Below are 19373 nucleotides of genomic sequence, written 5' to 3'. Positions count from 1 at the left end.
ATAGCGTTTGACAACACTGAAATCTAGCTTTACCCGATTTTTCCACTTTTCAACACTGAAATCTCGAGTAGTAATAGTAAACATTTACCGCAGTTTTTTTCTGTAACTTAGATTATTTTGGCTTTTTTTGGCTATCTCAGCCTATATATCTCCGGAAAAAACGCCAACACCGCTTTCCGCCACTCCGTCGCTTTTTTCCTCCACTCATTTGTTTCTTTCCCACCACCGCGAGAGAACTCACTAGAGCTGCAAAACTATCGATGGTTGCAACATTCAATAGTTTCGATGGTTTGGCAACAAATATTCAATAGTATCGATAGTACTATCGAAAATATTTTTAAATTCAAAAACTTAATAAACGCATACTTAACAATAAAAATTAACATTTTAATAAACATTTCATATGTTTCATATGTTTAACATAATGAGATCATTCATGGACATAGTAAATCAAAACAAATTTGAATAAAATTAAAATTAAGGATCAGTCTTCTGCCAAGATCCGAGAATTGTGACTAAGAAAAAGGAGCATGTCCACATGCTTAGCTTTTAAGGCAGCTCTTCGTTCCGTTATAATTTGTCCAGCTTTGCTGAACAATCGCTCCGACTCTGTCGATGAAGCAGGAATGCAAAAATATTTCGTAGTAAGGTCTTTTATACTACTTTCGTTATGCTGTAAATACAGAAACATTAAACATTTTTGAAAAATTTTTGTAAAGCTACATACCTGCCAATATTTGAGGGGATCAACATCGCTTAAGGTGTGATGTTTCCCAATATATTGGTGTAAATCAATTATTGCATCGGAGCGCTTGGTCCTAGGCAAATTTTCTATGTTGATTTTTACAAATTCATAAAGAGGATGTCATGTTGGTTTTGGTTGATCAATTGGTGTTGGTGGCTCTGAGGTGGGAGCTGAAGACTTGCTCGGATGAATGAGTTCTTCAATTAAAAGTCTTTTAAGTCTTGATTTCGTCAGCTGTGAGAGGCTGTGGCGCTTTCGACAAACTTAGAAGTGTTATATTGATTGCTTCATGTGTTTTTAAGATTCTTTAAATCATTAGGAATGCACCATAGCTCGCAAATAACTGTCGACCGTTTCTCGTTGTCTGTAAATAAGTGTCTTTTCCCGACATTCTACGAAAAGACTCAGCGAGCAACCGATTTTTCGGTTCTTAAATGAGCTCGCTCGCGCTCGGAGCGAAACCGTTTTTTTCTGTACTGTTTTGTTCTGGTTGTTCCAAGACCGTTTCGTCGTGTTCAATCAAGCAAAAAGTCTTTTGCGTATGTATTGGTATACATTCACACGCATAGGCAAGCAAATGGAATATGAAATCAAAATGAAATAAAATATGGTTTTCTAAAAAAAATATGAAAAAAAGACCAAAAAATTTTAAAATAAATTTAAGTTAAAAATTTAAATTGAAAAAATCAAAAAATTATGTTTATTTTTCACAACAACAAAAATAAATGTGAAGACCGTTTGCGTTGAGTTTTTCGGTCAATCGGTCTTTTGTTGACTCACATCGTGCGAGCGTTTCTCGTTTCGCTCTTTATGCACTGCTCATTGAAAGACCGATATACAAAGCGCTCAACGAAAAGAGCTCAACAGAAAATATAAATCAAGACAGCAAGAGTCTCTTGTTCAGAGCGAGAGCGAGAGAGTATGAACTTTTTCGGTTGTGTTCGCAACGAGAACGCAAGAAGGAAAACGGTCGACAGTTATGTTCCATCTGGTGGCAACTTCCTGTATTAGACTATATTTAGTTTCCGTCAATTGAGAATCTTTAAATTTCTTGTAAGCAATCGTGCTACATTTAAAAAACGACACAATGGACTTGCATTTTTTAAGTAATTCTTTTGTGCAATCCAGCTTAAGGCAATCTTGCACCACCAAATTAAGTGAGTGTGCATAGCAGGGTAAATTCCTTTTTTTAAGCACCTCACACGCTTTGATCATTGAGCTTGCATTATCGGTCACAATTGCAGTTATTTTATCAAAAATTCCCTATTCGTTGCAAACAGCCTGCAGGGTATCTGCTATATTCTTAGCAGTATGATTTGTTTCATCAATTAGCTTATTTGTTGATAAAACAGCAGAGCGAAGACAGTAACTATCTGGTAATAAACGAGCATGTGACTGTCATATAAGATTCATTTGCCAGGGACGTCCACATATCAGTTGTGATGGCACAGTGATTTATTTTGCTGAGCAAATTTTTTAATATAGGTTTCTGCTCATCAAATAAATTTGTCATCATGACATTAGAGAGGGTAATCCGCGACGATAGTTTGTAGCGTGGGTCGAATAGTTTGATAAAGTCGCGAAACTCAGGATCCTCAACTGTAGAAAAAGGTTGCATGCCTTGAGCTACAAATTTTATGAGTCCTAAATCAAGCTCTTGTTTGCGCTTTGACGTAGATTCATATGTTGTGTTTAAATATGTATGTATCTTTTTTACCAGAAGTGATTGGCATATCGTTAACACGCTGACCGGGATGCGCACGCTTCAGGTGGTCAAACAAATTTGAGGTATTTCCGCTCGTCTTATACATTTTGCCGCAAGAGCGACAATTGCAGACATACCGATGATGTTCCGAATCGCTGCCTTTTAGCTAGCTGGTTCTCTTCCTCAATTGCCTCAATGCTGCTGTCTTGTCCATCTTAACAAAGCACATGCAAACATAACATAAATTAGTTACTTGCGTTGCTGAGCAGTAAATGGAACTTACCCTGTGAGTTTTTCAAGAGAAATTTGTCCATCCTTCCGCCACCAACACCAACGAAAATTTACCTACAAATAAACACTTATTTTAATATTTAAATACCTTTTACATATAAATATATTTCAAATGTTGCGCCAAAACAAGTAATGCGCAATGTATATGCCACAATCGATAGTGAACAATAACCATTTTACAGCTCTAGAACTCACCTCGATAATTTGCCCGATGACGGCCGGTAAAAATTACTTATCGATTCACAGGGCTGCAGTAATATAACGGTCAATGCACACAATTTCAAATTTGAAATTTTTAAAACATATTTTCTGGTGGTTAAAATGATGCACACAAATTTAGTTTTTATAGAAGAAAGAATCATACACAACATGTAAAGAGTATCTTAAAAGAATTAAAGATAGAACTCTATCTAGAACTAATTAGAACTCTATCACCCATTAGGAAGTCCCGATTATTCATCCATGTTTTTCACGGAAGTTCAATGCCGTCAATATTGTAAACAATAATAGAATCACCGAAAAAAAAAACCCAGCGTATCGACAATGCCTAATTACACAGCTTGCAGCTTCTACTTCTATAGAAATATTAACAAGAAGAGATAACAGCGTCAACTGATAACGAATCGACGGCCAAGTGCAAAACTCTTCAAGAATATATCAAGTTTTATGTGAAACAAAGTGTTTAGTTTTGAAGAGTCAGCGGAGTCATGCAGCAGCTTCTATTACTCCTCCTTTTTGCACTGGTATTAACATGTCAGGCGGCGTCGGTTAAACGTCAGCCAGACAGTCGCATTGTCAATGGCCGAGATGCTGGGGACGGAGAGTTTCCATATCAATTATCGTTACGTCGCCAGTCGGTACACATATGTGGGGCTTCTGTAATAAGCGGAAACTGGGCCATAACAGCGGCTCATTGCATCGATGGACACGAACGAAGTCCACAGGAATTTACTCTGCGGTTGGGAAGTGTTTTACGATCCGTGGGTGGAGATGTCCAACAAGTTTTGGCCATATACAAACATCCATCATACGATGCAAAGGACATGAACTTTGATGTTGCTCTTCTTCGGACTGCAGCTGAAACCCTAACCTCCAACAATGGCAAAGTGGCTCCCATTCAGCTGCCCTCAATAGGAGAAGCAATTAATGATAGTATGCCTGCCATTGTCTCCGGATGGGGACATATGAGCACAACAGATCCGATACTGTCTTCCGTTTTAAAAAGTACCACTGTCCTAACTGTGAATCAGCAGAAATGCCACAACGACCTGAAATTTCATGGAGGCGTGACTGAAGCGTAAGCGAAACGAGAAGCACAATTACTAATTAATATCCCAAAATGATAACGTTTATAATTTTAGCATGTTCTGTGCGGCAGCTCGTAACACGGATGCTTGTCAGGGTGAGAATAATAACTAGTTTTTACTTATCAAATGGAATTTTTAAGAAACGTCACGTTAACGTTCTAGGCGACAGTGGTGGTCCAATCAGTGCTCAAAATACCCTTATCGGCATTGTGTCCTGGGGTGTGGGATGTGCGGATCCGTATTACCCGGGAGTCTACACTCGCTTGGCTCATCCCACAATTAGACGTTGGATTCGTTTATTAACAAAATTGTGAAACTAAACTAATAGTCAATAAACAAATTGCGTGATAAAATCAAGGAAACAAAAGCTTCACTAGCAAAAAGGAAGTGGAAAAAATTACCTAGAAGAAAAATTACCATAATGAGGAAGTCTATTGTAATACCTCAAAACTTATCTGAGTCCAGCGGTAAAACATGCATCGGGCGTGTTCCCTCTTGGACGCGTTTCCTGGTCCCTAGTACATATGGGATGCCATTGAGGCAACGTTGCATGTTCCTTCTACTCCTGTTTGGTCAGGTTCGTCAGATTGGTTTTCGATTTCTGACCATTTAGTTATGTTATTATGTCTGTGTCGGGAACCTTCCAGACAAGTGCAATTCATGACCGTGTTGGTTTGTGTGGAGTACCTTCATTTATTTATTTATTGTGGCGTTTGTAAGGGGTGGGTTTTTGTGTTCACGACCCAAGTCGATAACTCGCCGGGGCTAGCCCGTCGATAGCTCACGCGGGACCAGGGATACAGATTTATATTTGTCTATTTGATCCATAACAAATAATTATTTATTTATTTCAAGTGTCCGTCCGTTAAGAGTTAAACTACATTAACAAAACCAAATCAATTATTAAACAATTTAAATCAGGAAGATATTAAATATAAAAGATAAGACAATCTTTACGAAGGAGAGAAAACTAGGTGTGGGAGTGGCAAGGAAATAATATTGTGTGCTAAGCCAAAAAAGGGAAGAAGGAAAGGGGGTTGTGTATTTGGGGCAATTGCAAAAGGCAAAGAATCACCTACTAAAACCAAATAGTTGGTTTAAAAATAGACTACACAACAGACACCTATCATCAACGCGGATTTGGATCTTAGGAGTGTCATAGTTGTCTGTTACTGAATGTACTGGCGCTGGTTGTGGTTAGGCATAAAGATGATCTATCAGCTGCTTTGCTGTTCCATGAGCCTGATCTTCTTCTGCTTCAATGTGTTATGGTTCTTCTGCAATTTGGCCATACCTTGGTGCACCCTGACATTGCTCATCGTGTGTGTGGCCTCAAAATTTGTGAAACTGCAACGGAGTCCCAACGAGAAACGTTTGCTCAGCCTGTTGAGTACGCCGGATGATTGGCCCAGCTATTGGCCGATAGCTAATCGTGGAGCTGGTTATGATGCACCCGAAAACTCTAAGGCAGCCATCAAAAAGGTGACGTCAGCGGGCTATTACCGGCGATTATTAGCAAAAAAAAATAATCAATAACATCCCCTTTGTATATCTATTTCTCCCGCCCCCTTATTCCTGACACATGTGTAGTGCCTTGCACGTGGTTATCGAAATTTGCTATTAGATGCCGGTTTAACATCTTGCGGTGAAATTGTCATAGCTAATCCTCAAAAACTAGATGTTGCTCATCGTACATTAAATGATCTACAGCAGCAAAGCATCACAGAGCAGCATCCCATGGGGTTAGTGTACTGTAAATGTATAAAAATTTATAGAATTCTATTCTAAACTTTGCGCTATTCGCAGATGCCAGTTTGAGACCGAATATGTAGCCACTCTGAAGCAGCTATCTGAATTTCTGGAAGCTGAAGCTCCTTCAGCCACATTATTTCTTCGCCTGCACGACAACAGTCCACGTATGATCGATCAGATGCAAAAGTTCATGTCATCCAATGAGGCACTGACACAGCGCACAATTGTCATAAGCCGTTCGCCCCTGGCCATTTATCAGTTACGTAAACTGCAGCCAGACATCATTTGTGGACTGTGGCATGAGACCTACTTGTCCCTAAGCATACTTAAATCCTCTACACTGATTACCTCGATCTATGGTGCAATCTTTCGCAACATTATTGCCCCCGTAATAGGCATTAGTGTTGTGTTTCTTAGCAAGGATGAGTTTAATTTGTAAGTGCTATCGCTTAACCTATGAGATAAAGTCATTTAAATGCATTTTAATTTCACAGGCACATTGCTGATTTGTGGCGTAATGTTGGCGTACGTCCAATTGTTTATATGGTCAATTCGCCCAACGAAAAGCGTTATTTTCAGAAAACCATGAAAACACAATATCTTACGGACTCATTACGCTCCGAACCGCATCTACTGATGAAGGCCTAATGAGCGACACATGGCCAAAGAATTAGAATGAACAAAACTCAGATGCGCACACAGAAAAAAAGAAACAAATCGCATGCATTTAACCAATATGCTTTAGTTTTAAGGTATACACTTAAGATGTGTATGTTTTGTAAATCTTTGCAAATTGGGCTATAAGGAAATTCTATTCAAAATACCTCCCATATATGTACCTACTACACATACTCACATGTAGCTCTTGCTTCATTTCTACCAACCTTGTCTATATAGAAACCTTAGAATTTGCAAAGGTATACCAACAATTTCGGCACGTTCGAAATTGTCCCGATCCTCAGTTTTATTTTACATTTTTTTTAACTTTTGTAGAAGCTTTACAAAGTATTAATCCACCATGTGTACCAGTGCGATCCGAAACCAGATCGAAGTTTTACGTATAAGTTTTGTGCTTTATTTATTCATACTTATTTTGACGTCCTATCTATACTGCGTATTATGATTTTTATGATATTTATTTGTTATCCCTTTATAGCTTTATTTTACCCAAGAAAAGTTCTCAAAGTTTGTATACATCCGCACATATATACATATACACTCTACGATATTTTTATTATAATAATGGGGTTTCTTTTGAAGCGAGTATACATATACACAAAAAAGCTTTTATACCTTACCTATTATTATTAATCTGCCAAGAAGCGGTTTTGTAATTATTTTCAAATAAAGAAAACAAAAAATGTAAGCTGAAGGATCCAAGGATCCAGTCTTTAAAGAGCATACGAACTATCTAAACGAACATTATGTATATGAACAAAAATTACCAAAAACTATATAATGTATGGTTAAAGAATTTGAGTAAATAAAAGATATTGACAGAAAGTCAAGCAATAAACTATGTCTTTTTGTCTTTGAAAAACATGCATTGAAAAATGTTCATGAAATACATTTTCTATAGCTTTCAAAAGTCCCATATTTGGCTAGTTATGTATGTATTTGAAAATTTCTTTATTAGTGGGAGTAATTATTGATAGACAGACTTACAGAGTTAACTAAAAATATGCCATATATGTATAAATCGATCTTAAGGTAAAATTTTTAATATATTTTCAATTCATTACTGAGCGTTCATCTCTTTATGGATAATTTTCTCTTAAATATAACGATATTTGTGTGTTTTGTTCAATTATTCCTGTTCCGGCAGTCGCATGGTATTTATTCAATTGAGATAGATAATAACAAAGTGGGTCAAGGCAATATAAAATAATGCCGTGAACAATGTTTATACATAAGAATAAGAAAACTGAAAACATTTCATTCAATTTCAAACAGAAAACATATTCTAATTTATATATATAATTGTTAAGGTAGTTCTTTGAGTAGTTCGTTATGTAGTTATAAAATTTGTAAAACAAAAAAAAAGAAAGAAAAGTAGAACGAAAATAAACAAAATTATTTGCGACGGGAGCGCGTCGCCCGCTTGGGTGCTGGAGCACCATCTTCATTTGTGGTCGGTTCGGCTTCAAAATGAACCTTTCTGGCTCGTCCACTGCGCACGGGTGCGGTGTGAGTCTGAGAAGAGGAGGAGGTGGACGCACTCGTTTCGGCTTCTACAACATGTGCCACAATAATTTCGGGTTCTTTGGCTGCTGCTGCTCTAGCGCCACGTCCACGGGCTGGAGGTTTCTTCGCGTCTGGCTCAGCTTCGAGTTGAGGTGTTGTCTCTTCAGCGAATGCCGGGGTCTTCGCACGGCCTCCGCGACGGGATTTGACCGGTTGATCCGCTACCGGTTCAGTCTCTTCCGTTTTACGTTTGCGTGCCCGTGCATTCCTCTTGGGTGCCGCCGCTGGTATTGGCTCTTCTGTTACGACGTCTGGAACTTTCACATCGTTTACTTTACGACGTGTTCCTCGTGCTTTGGATGAAACGGACGCTGCCTCTGCAGTGATGCTTGTTGGGATTTCTGGTGAAAGTGCAGACTCCTTTGTGACAGCCTTCTTCTCCGGCGGCTCTTCCGATTCTTCGGCTATAGCCTTTGCAACTTTGCGCCGTTTCGGTGTGCCAGGTCTTGGGCTGGAGTCTACAATTAATTCTAATGCTTTTGGTGTGGGATTTCTTACACGACGTGTACGGGAAGTGGCAGGTTTTTCGTCATCGGATGCCTCTTTATAATCCTTGCGCGGCGTGTTCCGCACTTGTCGCTTCTTTGAAGTTGATGGCTCAACAGGAGGTTTCGCGTTGACTGGTGTTAACGGCTCTTCGGCGGTAGATGCTTGCTTGGGCTGCGGTGTACTTAACAAAAGCTCCCGTTCCGCTTCCAAGGGTTTCGATGCCGATTTGCTGACCGCCGGCTTTCGGGTCTTACGTGAGCTTGGCTTATCCTCATCTGATGTCTCATTGTAGTTCTTCGGCATTAAATTGCGCCGCTCCCGGCGACGTGGAGTTAACTCATCTTCAGATGATATCTGATTACCATCACTGACGATAGTCTGAGGTTTCTCCAACGGTGGCTCAGTAATGAGAATAGCAGGTGAGACTACGATGGCGTTTGATGACTCATACACCTGCTTATTGGGAGTGCGTCCACGTCGAGTGGTTGTCTTTTTGAGGGGTGCTTCCTCCACACTTACTGAAGGATTTCGAGCTCGACGTGTTGGCCTTGTCTCTACTTCTACACTTGGCGTTTGAGGTAAAGGTTCTACTTGGGTAGCTTCGGTGCGGACTTCTTCGGCGGATTCTTTGCGTCCACGACGTTTTGGTTTGCTTTCCTCTTGTTCCTCTTTACTCTGGTTTCCACGGCGGCGTATGCTGCTTGTAGTTTCCTTTTCAACTACTAATTTCCTCTTTGCCTCTGGCTCATCGATCTCCTGAATTTCATCCAAATGTTTGGCCTCATCTGCATGACGCTTTGCTGTCTCCTTGATGACACCCCGTTTACTGATTGTATCTTTAGGCGGGATCATTTCATCAATGTCTGCAGATGCTTTGCGTCCACGTCTCAGTTTGGGTACGGGTAAGTCCTGTGAATCTTTTTCTTCAACTTCAGCCGATGGTTTGCGTCCTCGTCGTGTCCTTGCCTTTTCTGGATGTGCATCTGATTTCACGTTCTTTTCGCTGACTGGTTCATCTCTAGCTTCTGCTATCGCTGACATCTTATCATTATCATTTGGTTTGTGATGTTCTGAAATATCTTCAACTGCATCAGAGATTTCGGCTGACGGTTTGCGTCCTCGTCGTGTTTTTGCCTTCTCTGGGTGTCTATCCGGTTCCGAGTTCATTACATCACCATCTTCTGCTATTGCTGATAACTTCTTATCATCCTTTAGTTTGGGATGTTCTGAAATATCTTCAACTGCCTCAGAGATTTCGGCTGATGGTTTGCGTCCTCGACGTGTCTTTGCCTTCTCTGGGTGTCTATCCGCATCCGAATTCTTTACGTTGACTGGTTCTTCTGTAACCTCTGCTATCGCTGATAGTTTCTCACTTTCGTTGGGGTTAGCATCTTCTTGAATAAGATCAACTGATTCAGAGGCCTCAGCCGATGGTTTGCGTCCTCGTCGTGTTTTTGCTTTCTCTGGGTGTCTATCCAGTTCCGAGTCCTTTGCGTCCCCATCTTCTGCTATCGCTGCAAGCTTATCATCATCCTTTGGTTTAGGATGTTCCGAAATATCTTCAACTGATTCAGAGGCTTCAGCTGATGGCTTGCGTCCTTGACGTGTCTTTGCCTTCTCTGCGTGTCTATATGCATCTGAATTCTTAACGTTGACTGGATCTTCCGTATCCTCTGCTATCGCTGATAGTTTCTCACTTTCGTTGGGATTAACATCTTCTTGAGTAAGATCAACTGATTCAGGGGCCTCAGACGATGGTTTGCGTCCTCGTCGTGATTTTGCCTTCTCTGTGTGTCTATCCGGTTCCGAATTCTTCGCGTTGATTGGTTCATCCGTATCCTCGGCTATCGCTGATAGCTTCTCATCATCGTTAAGATTAGAATCTTCTTGAATAGGTTCAGAGACTTCAGTCGATGGTTTACGTCCCCGTCTTTTAGTAGGGGTAACAACACTTTTAACATTCGCTATTTCCGCAACTCGTTGTATGGCCTTTTGTGTTGGCTCATTATCGCATTCTGGTACATCCGATGAGGGTTTTCTTCCGCGTCTTTTTGGCACATCAGAAAGAGGATGTGCTGGCTCACGCACTTCTGAAGACGCCTTTCTTACCCGTCTCTTAGGCTTATCCTCGCTTTGAACAGACCCTGCTGCCTCTTCGCCTGCCACAATTGTGTCTGGTTTTTTGCTCTCAACTTCTGATGATTTTAGGACACGCCGCTTAGATGTCGCCACAAAATCTTTTTCGGTTGCCTCTTCGGAAATTTCTGGCATTGCTTCCATGGCTGTTTTTTCATTTGTTTGTGCTGTATCTTCTGAAGGTTTCCTTGCATGTCTCTTGGGCTCTGCCTCAACTATTTCTGGGCTTGTACACGTTGGCTCTAAACCGGATTCCTTTTCATAGTCACGAATATTCTTTGAAGGCTTCCTTTCTCGTCGCTTAGGCCTGTCGTTTTCAGGAGGCACTGGTGCCTCATCTGCTTTGCTTTTTTCCGCTTTATGCGTTGTTAATGGAAACACTTCTCTATCAGATTCATTTGCCGTTGGTTCCGTTACTATTTCTGCATGTACTTTTCGCTTTTTAGCAGGCCCAGCAACTTCTTCGTCGACTGCTTTTGTTTCAACCTTTTGTTTAAATTCCTCCTCTGTAATATTAACCACTTCTTCCAGAATTCCAGATTTAGTTTGCTCTTTAATTTCATTCGCCTGTTTTCCTTCAAGCCCTTTGGGTTGTTCCTCACTTTCAATGTGAATAGATTGCAGAGCCACCGACGATTCTCCATCTGCTTTAAGTTCGGCGACATTTTCTGTTTTAATTTCCCTTGAAGGTTCTTCTTCTTTGGCATTTTGTTCTCCATGCAGAGTATCCTTTCTTTCGGTTGCGGACTTTGGTCTAGGTCTTGTGCGTTTTTCCGCCATAGCGGCAGATACTCGCTCTGTTATATCCTTGGATTCTGTGTCTGATTGTTCAGTTTCCGAATTACTTTTATCTTCCGTAGGACCTGCTTCTTTTTGAGTTTTCTCCACCGATTCATGTAATATTTCGCTTTCAGTCACAGCTTTATCTGAGGATGTCTCTCTTTCGTGCTCTTTTTCTTTTTCCGAATTAGAATTAGATTTATTTTTACCTTCTGTTGGAGGTGCTTCTATTTGAGTTTGCTCCACCGATTCAAGTAATGTTTCCCTTTCAGACATTATCTTTTCTGAAGATGTCTTTCTGTTTGGCTCTTCAATAATTATCGACTCATCAGTTTTCTCCTCAGTTGTTGGTACTTTGACGTTGTTTAACGATGCATGGCTTTCAGTTTCCTCTACCTTTGATATCTCATCTAATTTGGCTATAGGTTTTTCTTCTGCTAGCGGCTCATCTATTTTAGATTTAGTTTCTTCTTCTGCAATTTCCTTTGCAGGTTCATGTGTGGGTTCAGTTTTAGTTTCAGCCATTTCTGTTGATATGACATTGAGTGTTAGCTCTTTTTCTTCGTCTGCTACTTGCCGTAGCTTTTCCTTCTCAATGTTTTCTTCGACATGTTCTGGTGTTGCGTCCAGAACAGCCATCTCCAACTCCTTTTCGGTCGAAGACACATCTGTTTTTTCTGTCTCTTCAGCTTTGTCAATTATCTCTTGTATCTCATTTTCCGTCGCCTGGATTGACGTTTGCTCGCTGTTCATTTTAAATTTATCCAAACTGTCTTGCTTTTCGTTTACACAATTAGATTTGTTTTCCAAGTCAGGTTTTTCGGTGACCTTTTTATCCTCCTCTAAAGTGGCAATTTTAATTTCATTACTGGCTTCGGAGTCAACTGTTGCTGCTGCGGACTCTTCAACTGGCAATTCGCTTTCTATAGCAACTTCGTCATCTTGAATAACTTCACCATTTACTGCTTGGAGTTGGGCAAGAGGCGCTTGAATTGGTTTATTCACAAATGAATCTTCTACTTCTGCTTTTGTTTTATTATTCTCTGAGGCTTCCGATGATTGGCCATCTTCGCCAGGATATAGCTGGGTTGAAGAATTGTCTTTTATGACTACAGAATCGTTGTCTGTCGGCGACGCTCCCATTGAGGCTTCGTTACATATGCTTGAAGCATCCAAATCAATTACTTCATCTACAGAGGACACATTTTTTGAGTCAGCTACCGATTCATTAATGACACATTCCTTTGATAATGGACGTGGTGGAGTCTTCTGAACGATTTGACTACTGCAGACCGAGACATTTTCGCTTATAGCAGAAGTCTCCATAATGGATATATCAAAAATTGACGTCACGGACCTTCGCTTGTCGTCCGAAGCATCTTTGTCGATCACATCATATGGTATTGACGAATCCAGTGGCCCAACAGTTTTTTCAGCAATTGATTCCTGTCTCTCCTCTTGCTCTTGACAACTAGTGACTGGTCCTTCCAAAACGTTTTCCGCAATATCGTTAGATGAAATTAGTTTAATTGCAGATTTGTCCAATGTCAGTTCTCCTGTTAAACTATCTGCAACTTTCTCGTTTGTTTCTTCCATCATCTTCCTCTCTTTTGTCACATCCTGCAGCAAATTGATTGAAGTTTCTATGCTTTCTTTGGTGCTATTTATTGATGCTTTTTCAAGCGCTATATCGTCCAATGTTTCCTCAGGCGTCTTTTTCTCTTCTTCGACTATAGAATCATCGAAACAAATTGAGTCTGCATCCCTTGGCAGATCTTTAGCATCATCGGCAGATGGCAAGTTCGCAGCCTTTAGGGCTGGATATATGGTTGTGGTAACGATTTCTTCTGATGGGTGTACAGATTCATCATTTGGCTGATCCGTCAAAGTGGAAACATCTAGAGATGCAACTGAAGCACTTAATTTCTCCTTGGCCATTTCCTCTTTCTGTTTATCCAAAGACACAGTTTCTTCGTTTGATGATTCTGGAAACAGATCGGTTTCGACTTGATTGGATTCTACTTTGGCTTCACTTGCAACTGACTCATCTAAGTCAATAACGATAGAACCTTCAAGATCTGCATTAGACGACGTTACTTGTGCAATTTCTTGATCTTCAGCCTTACGTTCAGCAGAGGCAAGTTTCATGACTACTGGTTTCTTATCAATTAATTCAAACGATGCGTTCGCCGTACTAGCTGGAATCATCTGGTTGTCATTTGCGCCATTCAATGCAATTGCCTCATCAGAATTTGACATTTCATTTGGCGCAATAATTTCGCTTTTCGGAGATTCCTCGTTAACTTCTTCGTCAGACCCTTTTTCAAGTTGGTCCGGTTCCCACATTGATGATGTCTCAGCAGGCTGTGTCTTTGATTCGGACACTGTTTCCATTGTCTCGAGTTTTAAGTCATCGGCTAACACTGGTGATGCAAATGATTCTTTCTCCTCTTCTGTGTCTTTTTTCAAAGTCTCTTTGGCTGGTGATAATGTGGATAATTCTGAAAGGGCAGAACCTGCAGCAGTTGAAATATTTTTGGTGTTGTCTTCCAATATCGATAAGTCTTCTGTTTCTTTAGAAGCGGTATACACAGTATGCGAAATATTTTCAGTACCCTCTTGAAATATGCTTTCCGAGATCGACTTTCTTTCGGTTGAGGGTGGTGATGACGATAATTCTCTGGAAGTTGCATCTACAGGAGGTGAAACAGTTTGAATGCCGTCCTTTGCAGCCAATATGTCAGTAGTTTTTATATCTTTCGTCGTCTCCTTCAGGCTCTCTTCGGCTGACGGCATAGACGTCGATAGTTCTGTGGAAGCAGTATCTATAATAGCTGAAGTATCTTGAGACGCGTCTTCTAATACCGATAAATTATCAGTTTCCAAGGTCTGCGGCTTTGTCTTCTCATCGATTGAGGTTGTGGGTAATTCATTTGATTCTTTTTCTACAGTAACATTTATATCTTTTGAAACTTCTTTTATAAGGGATTCCTCGGACGATTCACTAGCCACTTTGATAACCGCTGAAGATAGGTTCGTTTCCTGACATTGCGCATTTACTTCACTAGTTGAATGTGTTGACTCATTGAGAACAGAAACTGACAACTGTTCTTCCACACCATTACCATGATGAGACAAATCCGAATTTTTTTCATTCTGCGATTTTAATGCAGATTGACTATTATTGAAAGCGTCGTTCTCCCTTTGAGGTGCACTCTTTATTTCTAAATCGATGTCATTTTCTGTAGCTTTGTCTAACGTTGCATCCTCTGAAATGACAATAGCTGGCGATGGTTTAGTTGTTGATGTAGACGATGTTTGACGCTCTCCAGCAGATTGTATTTCTCTTTCGCTATCAATTGTTGAATCCAATGCACAAATGGAACTATCGTCCTTAATTTGGTCCAGTGGTTGCGATGTTGACTGGTCGCTTTCTGTGGGTAGTTTGACAGCTGATAAGTCACTCTCACTGCAGTCATCCAATTCAATCACAACTTCTTTTTCATCTAAAGGCAAACTCTCAAGAGATGTATCCAAATCAATTGGAGATTTATCTTTTGTATTAGAGGAATCATTAATTACAGTCTTTTCGTCTAATGGAAAGATGATTGATTCCTCTGCAGGCAAGACTTTTCCATTTGCTGTCTTATTAACCTCTTCATCTTCATCATCACTCACCACCAAAGGTTCTGACAAGCCGATCGTAGATTCTGTATCAGAGTCAACGTGAATAGAATCATCAGACTTCACATTGATCGTCGTATTCCTTCTTGTCACCCCCTCTGTGTCCACGTCGGAAACCATTAATGGCTCTGAAAACGTCGAACCAGTGGTCTCATCTAAGCAATGTACGCCACTTACATTGGCAGACTCAAGTCTAGAGGATCCTTTCTCCTTAACACAAGTATTGTTTCTTGTCTCTTCCACTGTGTCCGCGCAGGAAACCATCAAGGGCTCTGAAAACATTGAGCCAGTGGTCTCATCTAAATAATGTATGCCACTAACATTGGGCGACTGAGGTCTAGAGGGTTCTCGCTCGTTGGGATCTTGTTCGTCGCGTCCAGATGTCGACTTGTATGCGGTACTAGTAAGCGGATCCTTTAATGAATTACCAACAGGTGGCACGCTAATGTTCATCAGAATCTCCGATGAGACAGTCTCATTTGTATTTTTTTGGGAAGTCCCCAAGGGATCAGCTCCTGCAGTCACTGCACTCAGTCCAGCCAAACTCAACTCATTCTCACTGTCCTCCGGACATTGGATCGACGACTTTGTTGGAATGTCCTCAAAGATTTTATCCAGATGTAAAGTTGTGTTTGTCACATTTAAGTCGTATTCGGTTGCTGTTGCTAAAGAATCTTCACGTGATTTTAGTATGGCACTAGCTGGATCATTGGGAATCATTATGTTCTTTGCGCTGGGAGTCTTGAGGATTTTATCCAAGTCCTTGCCCTCAGCAGTTACTTCAAGTCGTATGTTCCTCACAATAGTTGCGGACGATTTCTCTTCCATAAGTTCATTGATATTGTCCAAAATTGGTGAGGCAGGCATTCGCGGAGTTTTCATCATCTCTCGCAATCCCTTATACCGAGGTGTACTGCACATCTTCGGGGTCTTAAGTAAGTCCTTGAGTCCATGGTAATCAACTTTGTCCATTTCGTCTGATGCGGTACTCATTGGCACCTCTGTTCCGTAATCTTCATCAGCTATGGCTGGCGTATTACCCTCACCTAAAGATATGCAATTTAGATATAAACATATCCGAATGGAATGCATTCAACTTACCCTCATCCTGGGCCTCGACAATGACCGCCATGTCGCCAACAGCATCATCCACAGGAAGGTTTCGTTTTGGTGTGCTCAAAAGACGTTTGGATTGTCGCTTTGGTGTTGAGAATTCCTCGCTAACACGACGCTGCCGTTTTGGTGTTGGGACTGATTGAATTTCGGGATCCATTGCTGAGCATGAAGCCCGACGTTTTGGCTGTGATAGTTTTTGGCTAGCCTCCATTGAGGCACGACGAACACTCCGCCTAGGGGTCAAAGGCGCAGTCAGTTCACTAGAAAAACGACGAGAACTTCGTCTTGGCATGGGAGTTTCACCTGGAGGGGCTGGCTCCTCCACATTATTCAGCTCTACAGTTTTATACGAATTAAAGAAATAAATTTAATAATTAAATATTTTACAAAAAACTTACCATCTTCTGAGGCTATGTGCTCCACTTCATCACAAATGGTGTCCTCAATAATGTTCATTGAATTGAGACTCTTATTAATTTCATCTAAAAACATAAATTGTTTTTTTTTTACGTTTGTTTGTCTTTTTATTTTTTTGCGTTAAACTCACCGCCTTTGTGATCATGGTTTGTTTCAATTGGCATTAGAACTTCATCTGCCATGTTGTCTTCAATAATTCCTTCTTTGTTATTGGTTTCTGTTGATTCCTCATTTGTCGTTGGAGCTTCATCATGTTCGTCAGCGTTGAATGTTTCATTTAATTTGTTGCTTTGACTTTGTTCCAATCCTCCATTTCCTTCAATCGGATTGGCAGTTGGAGCTGCGTCGTCTTCGTCAGCGTTGAATGTATTATTTGATATCTTGCTTCGACTTTGTTCTCCTCCTCCATTTTCTTCAATTGGATTGGCAGTAGAATTGTTTGGATTTAAATCTTTTCTAACTGTTTTCGCTGTTAAGAAGGACAGTCTTTCCTTTCCTCTCGAATCGCTCATTGATTCATCCTCATCATCATCAATAGTGAATGTCCGACTCAACTCAGCTGCAGAAGAATCTTTTTGTTCTGGAGTCGAGCATACGACGTTTGCTCTACTCGGCGTTTGTGATGTCCTTACTTTAGGTGAAGTCGGTGTCCGGGAGCTAAGAGAACGTCTTGCCTTAGCTACTAATTTATTGCTCAGGCACGTGGTTGAATTACGTTTGGATTCTGCCAGAGATTTCCTTTGCTGCGAGAGTTTATTATCGCGGGGGCAGGACATGGACAAGGATAGAGATGGTTTACGTTTTCGAGGGGATGTTTGGCACTGGCTTCTTCTTTCTACAAATGGCACTCGCTTTTCAGGTGTACATTTGCGCTGCTCATCAAAAGGCAATCGTCGGGGCGTTGTCCCCAATAATGATGAACGGTTAGACAAGCTAGGGTTAATGGGAGTTCTCTCCAATATTTTCTTCTTTGCACTTGTAAGTAATGCTCTCTTCATTAAAGATTGTGGGGTACGTTTCGGTGTTGCACCAGAGCCAACAGCTGCCAGCAGCTTGGAATTCTTGCCTATTCTGGACTTGGCCACAGATGGAGGCGTTGATGCACTGCTTACTTCAATTACTTCAGAGGAGTCAGAGGACGTGCTGGGTGTCGTCTGCCTGGGCGTAGATTTCAGTCTTTGCGGAGTGGTCAGATCAATTAGATACATAGATGACATACGTCGGACACCGGCATTTTTTGATGTGGACGGTGTACTAAAGTCCACTAGATCACGACTGCAGCTATCCTCATTGACCTCGGAGAGTACACTCTTCGGTGTGCCGTATACACTCTTAGGTGTTTGAGGCTTCATCACGCAAGTGAACGACTTCTCAATTCGAACTCCAGTTGTTCGAGGAGAAAACGAAGTTACCACCACATCTGAGCGAGAACAAAGCTGCAGAAGCTTCTTATGGCTGCCCGGTGGGCTACTTGTATTCTCCTTATTTTGTGTAGATTCCAAGAGATCCACTTTAGGTGTATCGTCATCAATTATTGAGGAATCTGTTTCATTTGAGGGTGAAACGCAACGTTCTGATACATCTGACAAATCTTTGAGTCCAAGCGAAGTGTTCCCCTCATCATCGGATTTAATTGCATATTTAAAGCTGAAAAACATTTAAACATAGTTTCGATCAGTTAGACTCAAAAAATGCATTAGTTCAATTAGTAGAATCATATTGAAGGCTATGATAGTTGGAAGTTGCTTACTTATGGACTGTGAAACGCTTCTCGATTGGTTCTTGGTCAGTCTGTGAAGAAGAAACAATTAAATAATTACATTTTTACATAGTTACAAAAGTAATAGCTTACCCTCAACGATGGACACGAGTTGGGAGCTTGCTCGACAAGAGGAGCATTGCGGTTAGGAGTCCCACTCGGCTCTACTCCATTGTCAGGCTCCGCTTCCAATGAATTGGGAAACTCCCAGGTGTAGACTATATCCAAAATGGTAAGACGCGTCCCATGCAAGAGAGGACGTTTACCTTCCAACTTTTCTTCATTGAACTGAACGGTGTGCTTTTTGGAATGATTATGAATGGTCACCTGTTCGAATAAGATATAGTAGATATAGATCCAATCATCAGTAATATTAATCTAAGGCCAATCGATAAAGAAAAAAAATTACCCTGCCAAAGGCGTCGCAATTTATTTCACAGAGCAGCCTGTCCACATAGTCCTCTGTGAGTAGAAGATCGCATCCCATGCTCGAGCCAATTTGGAAAGTGCGTCCTTTGGCGGCAACAGACACAGCAACTCCATCTTTGTCCACGTAGCACAGTTGGGCGCCATCCAAAAACATTTTTGCCACCAAAAGATGAAAAGTGTGAGTGGTGCAAAATGTTCGCTTGGGTGCCGAAACACAAAAGAGAAAACGAGAGAGGACAGAGAAAGGGAACGAAAAAGGGACGCGAAGCCGCAAAGCAAAAGAAAAACAAATCCGGCTTTTTTGTGTCCAGCCCGAAATTATAATGAAACAAAATGTTTTTCACTACACTACACTTTCCACTTATCTATATTTTAGTGCTTTAATCGCTTATCTTTTTGTATAATTTAGACTTTTCGGCAAATCTTTCAACTTTAATTGTATCTGTACAGGCATTTTTTCGCAATGGACGCGCAATTTGGTCATGCCAACCTCCTTCTCTCCTGCCTTCTTTTAAGCGT

The 19373-nt window shown here is 40.8% G+C and overlaps 3 protein-coding genes across 3 annotated transcripts; 2 read left to right on the top strand and 1 right to left on the bottom strand.

The window, feature by feature from the left end:
* Positions 1 to 3416: 3416 nt before the first annotated feature.
* LOC137582548 (trypsin-4) lies at positions 3417 to 4394 on the top strand. Its single transcript, XM_068297126.1, has 3 exons — positions 3417 to 4038; positions 4103 to 4143; positions 4211 to 4394. Exons 1-3 carry the CDS (start codon positions 3449 to 3451, stop codon positions 4360 to 4362), a joined length of 783 nt encoding a protein of 260 aa, XP_068153227.1. The 5' UTR covers positions 3417 to 3448; the 3' UTR covers positions 4363 to 4394.
* A 447-nt stretch (positions 4395 to 4841) lies between these two features.
* LOC137582044 (glycerophosphodiester phosphodiesterase 1) lies at positions 4842 to 7316 on the top strand. The gene is made up of 4 exons (XM_068296475.1): positions 4842 to 5530; positions 5639 to 5790; positions 5855 to 6235; positions 6295 to 7316. The coding sequence occupies exons 1-4, from the start codon at positions 5225 to 5227 to the stop codon at positions 6446 to 6448; spliced, it is 993 nt and encodes a 330-aa protein (XP_068152576.1). The 5' UTR covers positions 4842 to 5224; the 3' UTR covers positions 6449 to 7316.
* A 445-nt stretch (positions 7317 to 7761) lies between these two features.
* On the bottom strand, positions 7762 to 19343 carry LOC137583035 (fap1 adhesin). Its single transcript, XM_068297913.1, has 7 exons — positions 18835 to 19343; positions 18519 to 18752; positions 18417 to 18457; positions 16797 to 18313; positions 16648 to 16731; positions 16235 to 16585; positions 7762 to 16179 (listed from the first exon to the last, which is right to left on the bottom strand). Exons 1-7 carry the CDS (start codon positions 19006 to 19008, stop codon positions 7874 to 7876), a joined length of 10707 nt encoding a protein of 3568 aa, XP_068154014.1. The 5' UTR covers positions 19009 to 19343; the 3' UTR covers positions 7762 to 7873.
* Positions 19344 to 19373: the final 30 nt, after the last annotated feature.

The sequence above is a fragment of the Drosophila tropicalis genome, unplaced genomic scaffold (assembly GCF_018151085.1).
Source record: "Drosophila tropicalis isolate 14030-0801.00 unplaced genomic scaffold, ASM1815108v1 contig_859, whole genome shotgun sequence".
Lineage (NCBI taxonomy): Eukaryota > Metazoa > Arthropoda > Insecta > Diptera > Drosophilidae > Drosophila > Drosophila tropicalis.
The sequence above is the reverse complement of the archived record's forward strand: the minus strand, read 5'-3'. Positions and strand labels throughout refer to the sequence as shown.

Bases quoted from the DNA above. Each gene is read 5' to 3' on its own strand.
- LOC137582548 (XM_068297126.1), top strand. From the start codon at position 3,449: ATGCAGCAGCTTCTATTACTCCTCCTTTTTGCACTGGTATTAACATGT. The intron at 4,039-4,102 runs GTAAGCGAAACG...TTATAATTTTAG, and splicing joins CATGGAGGCGTGACTGAAGC to CATGTTCTGTGCGGCAGCTC. The intron at 4,144-4,210 runs GTGAGAATAATA...TTAACGTTCTAG, and splicing joins TAACACGGATGCTTGTCAGG to GCGACAGTGGTGGTCCAATC.
- LOC137583035 (XM_068297913.1), bottom strand. From the start codon at position 19,008: ATGTTTTTGGATGGCGCCCAACTGTGCTACGTGGACAAAGATGGAGTT. The intron at 18,458-18,518 runs GTAAGCTATTAC...TCTTCTTCACAG, and splicing joins ACTCGTGTCCATCGTTGAGG to ACTGACCAAGAACCAATCGA. The intron at 16,586-16,647 runs GTAAGTTTTTTG...ATAAAACTGTAG, and splicing joins GCACATAGCCTCAGAAGATG to AGCTGAATAATGTGGAGGAG.
- LOC137582044 (XM_068296475.1), top strand. From the start codon at position 5,225: ATGTACTGGCGCTGGTTGTGGTTAGGCATAAAGATGATCTATCAGCTG. The intron at 5,791-5,854 runs GTTAGTGTACTG...CGCTATTCGCAG, and splicing joins ACAGAGCAGCATCCCATGGG to ATGCCAGTTTGAGACCGAAT. The intron at 6,236-6,294 runs GTAAGTGCTATC...TTAATTTCACAG, and splicing joins AGCAAGGATGAGTTTAATTT to GCACATTGCTGATTTGTGGC.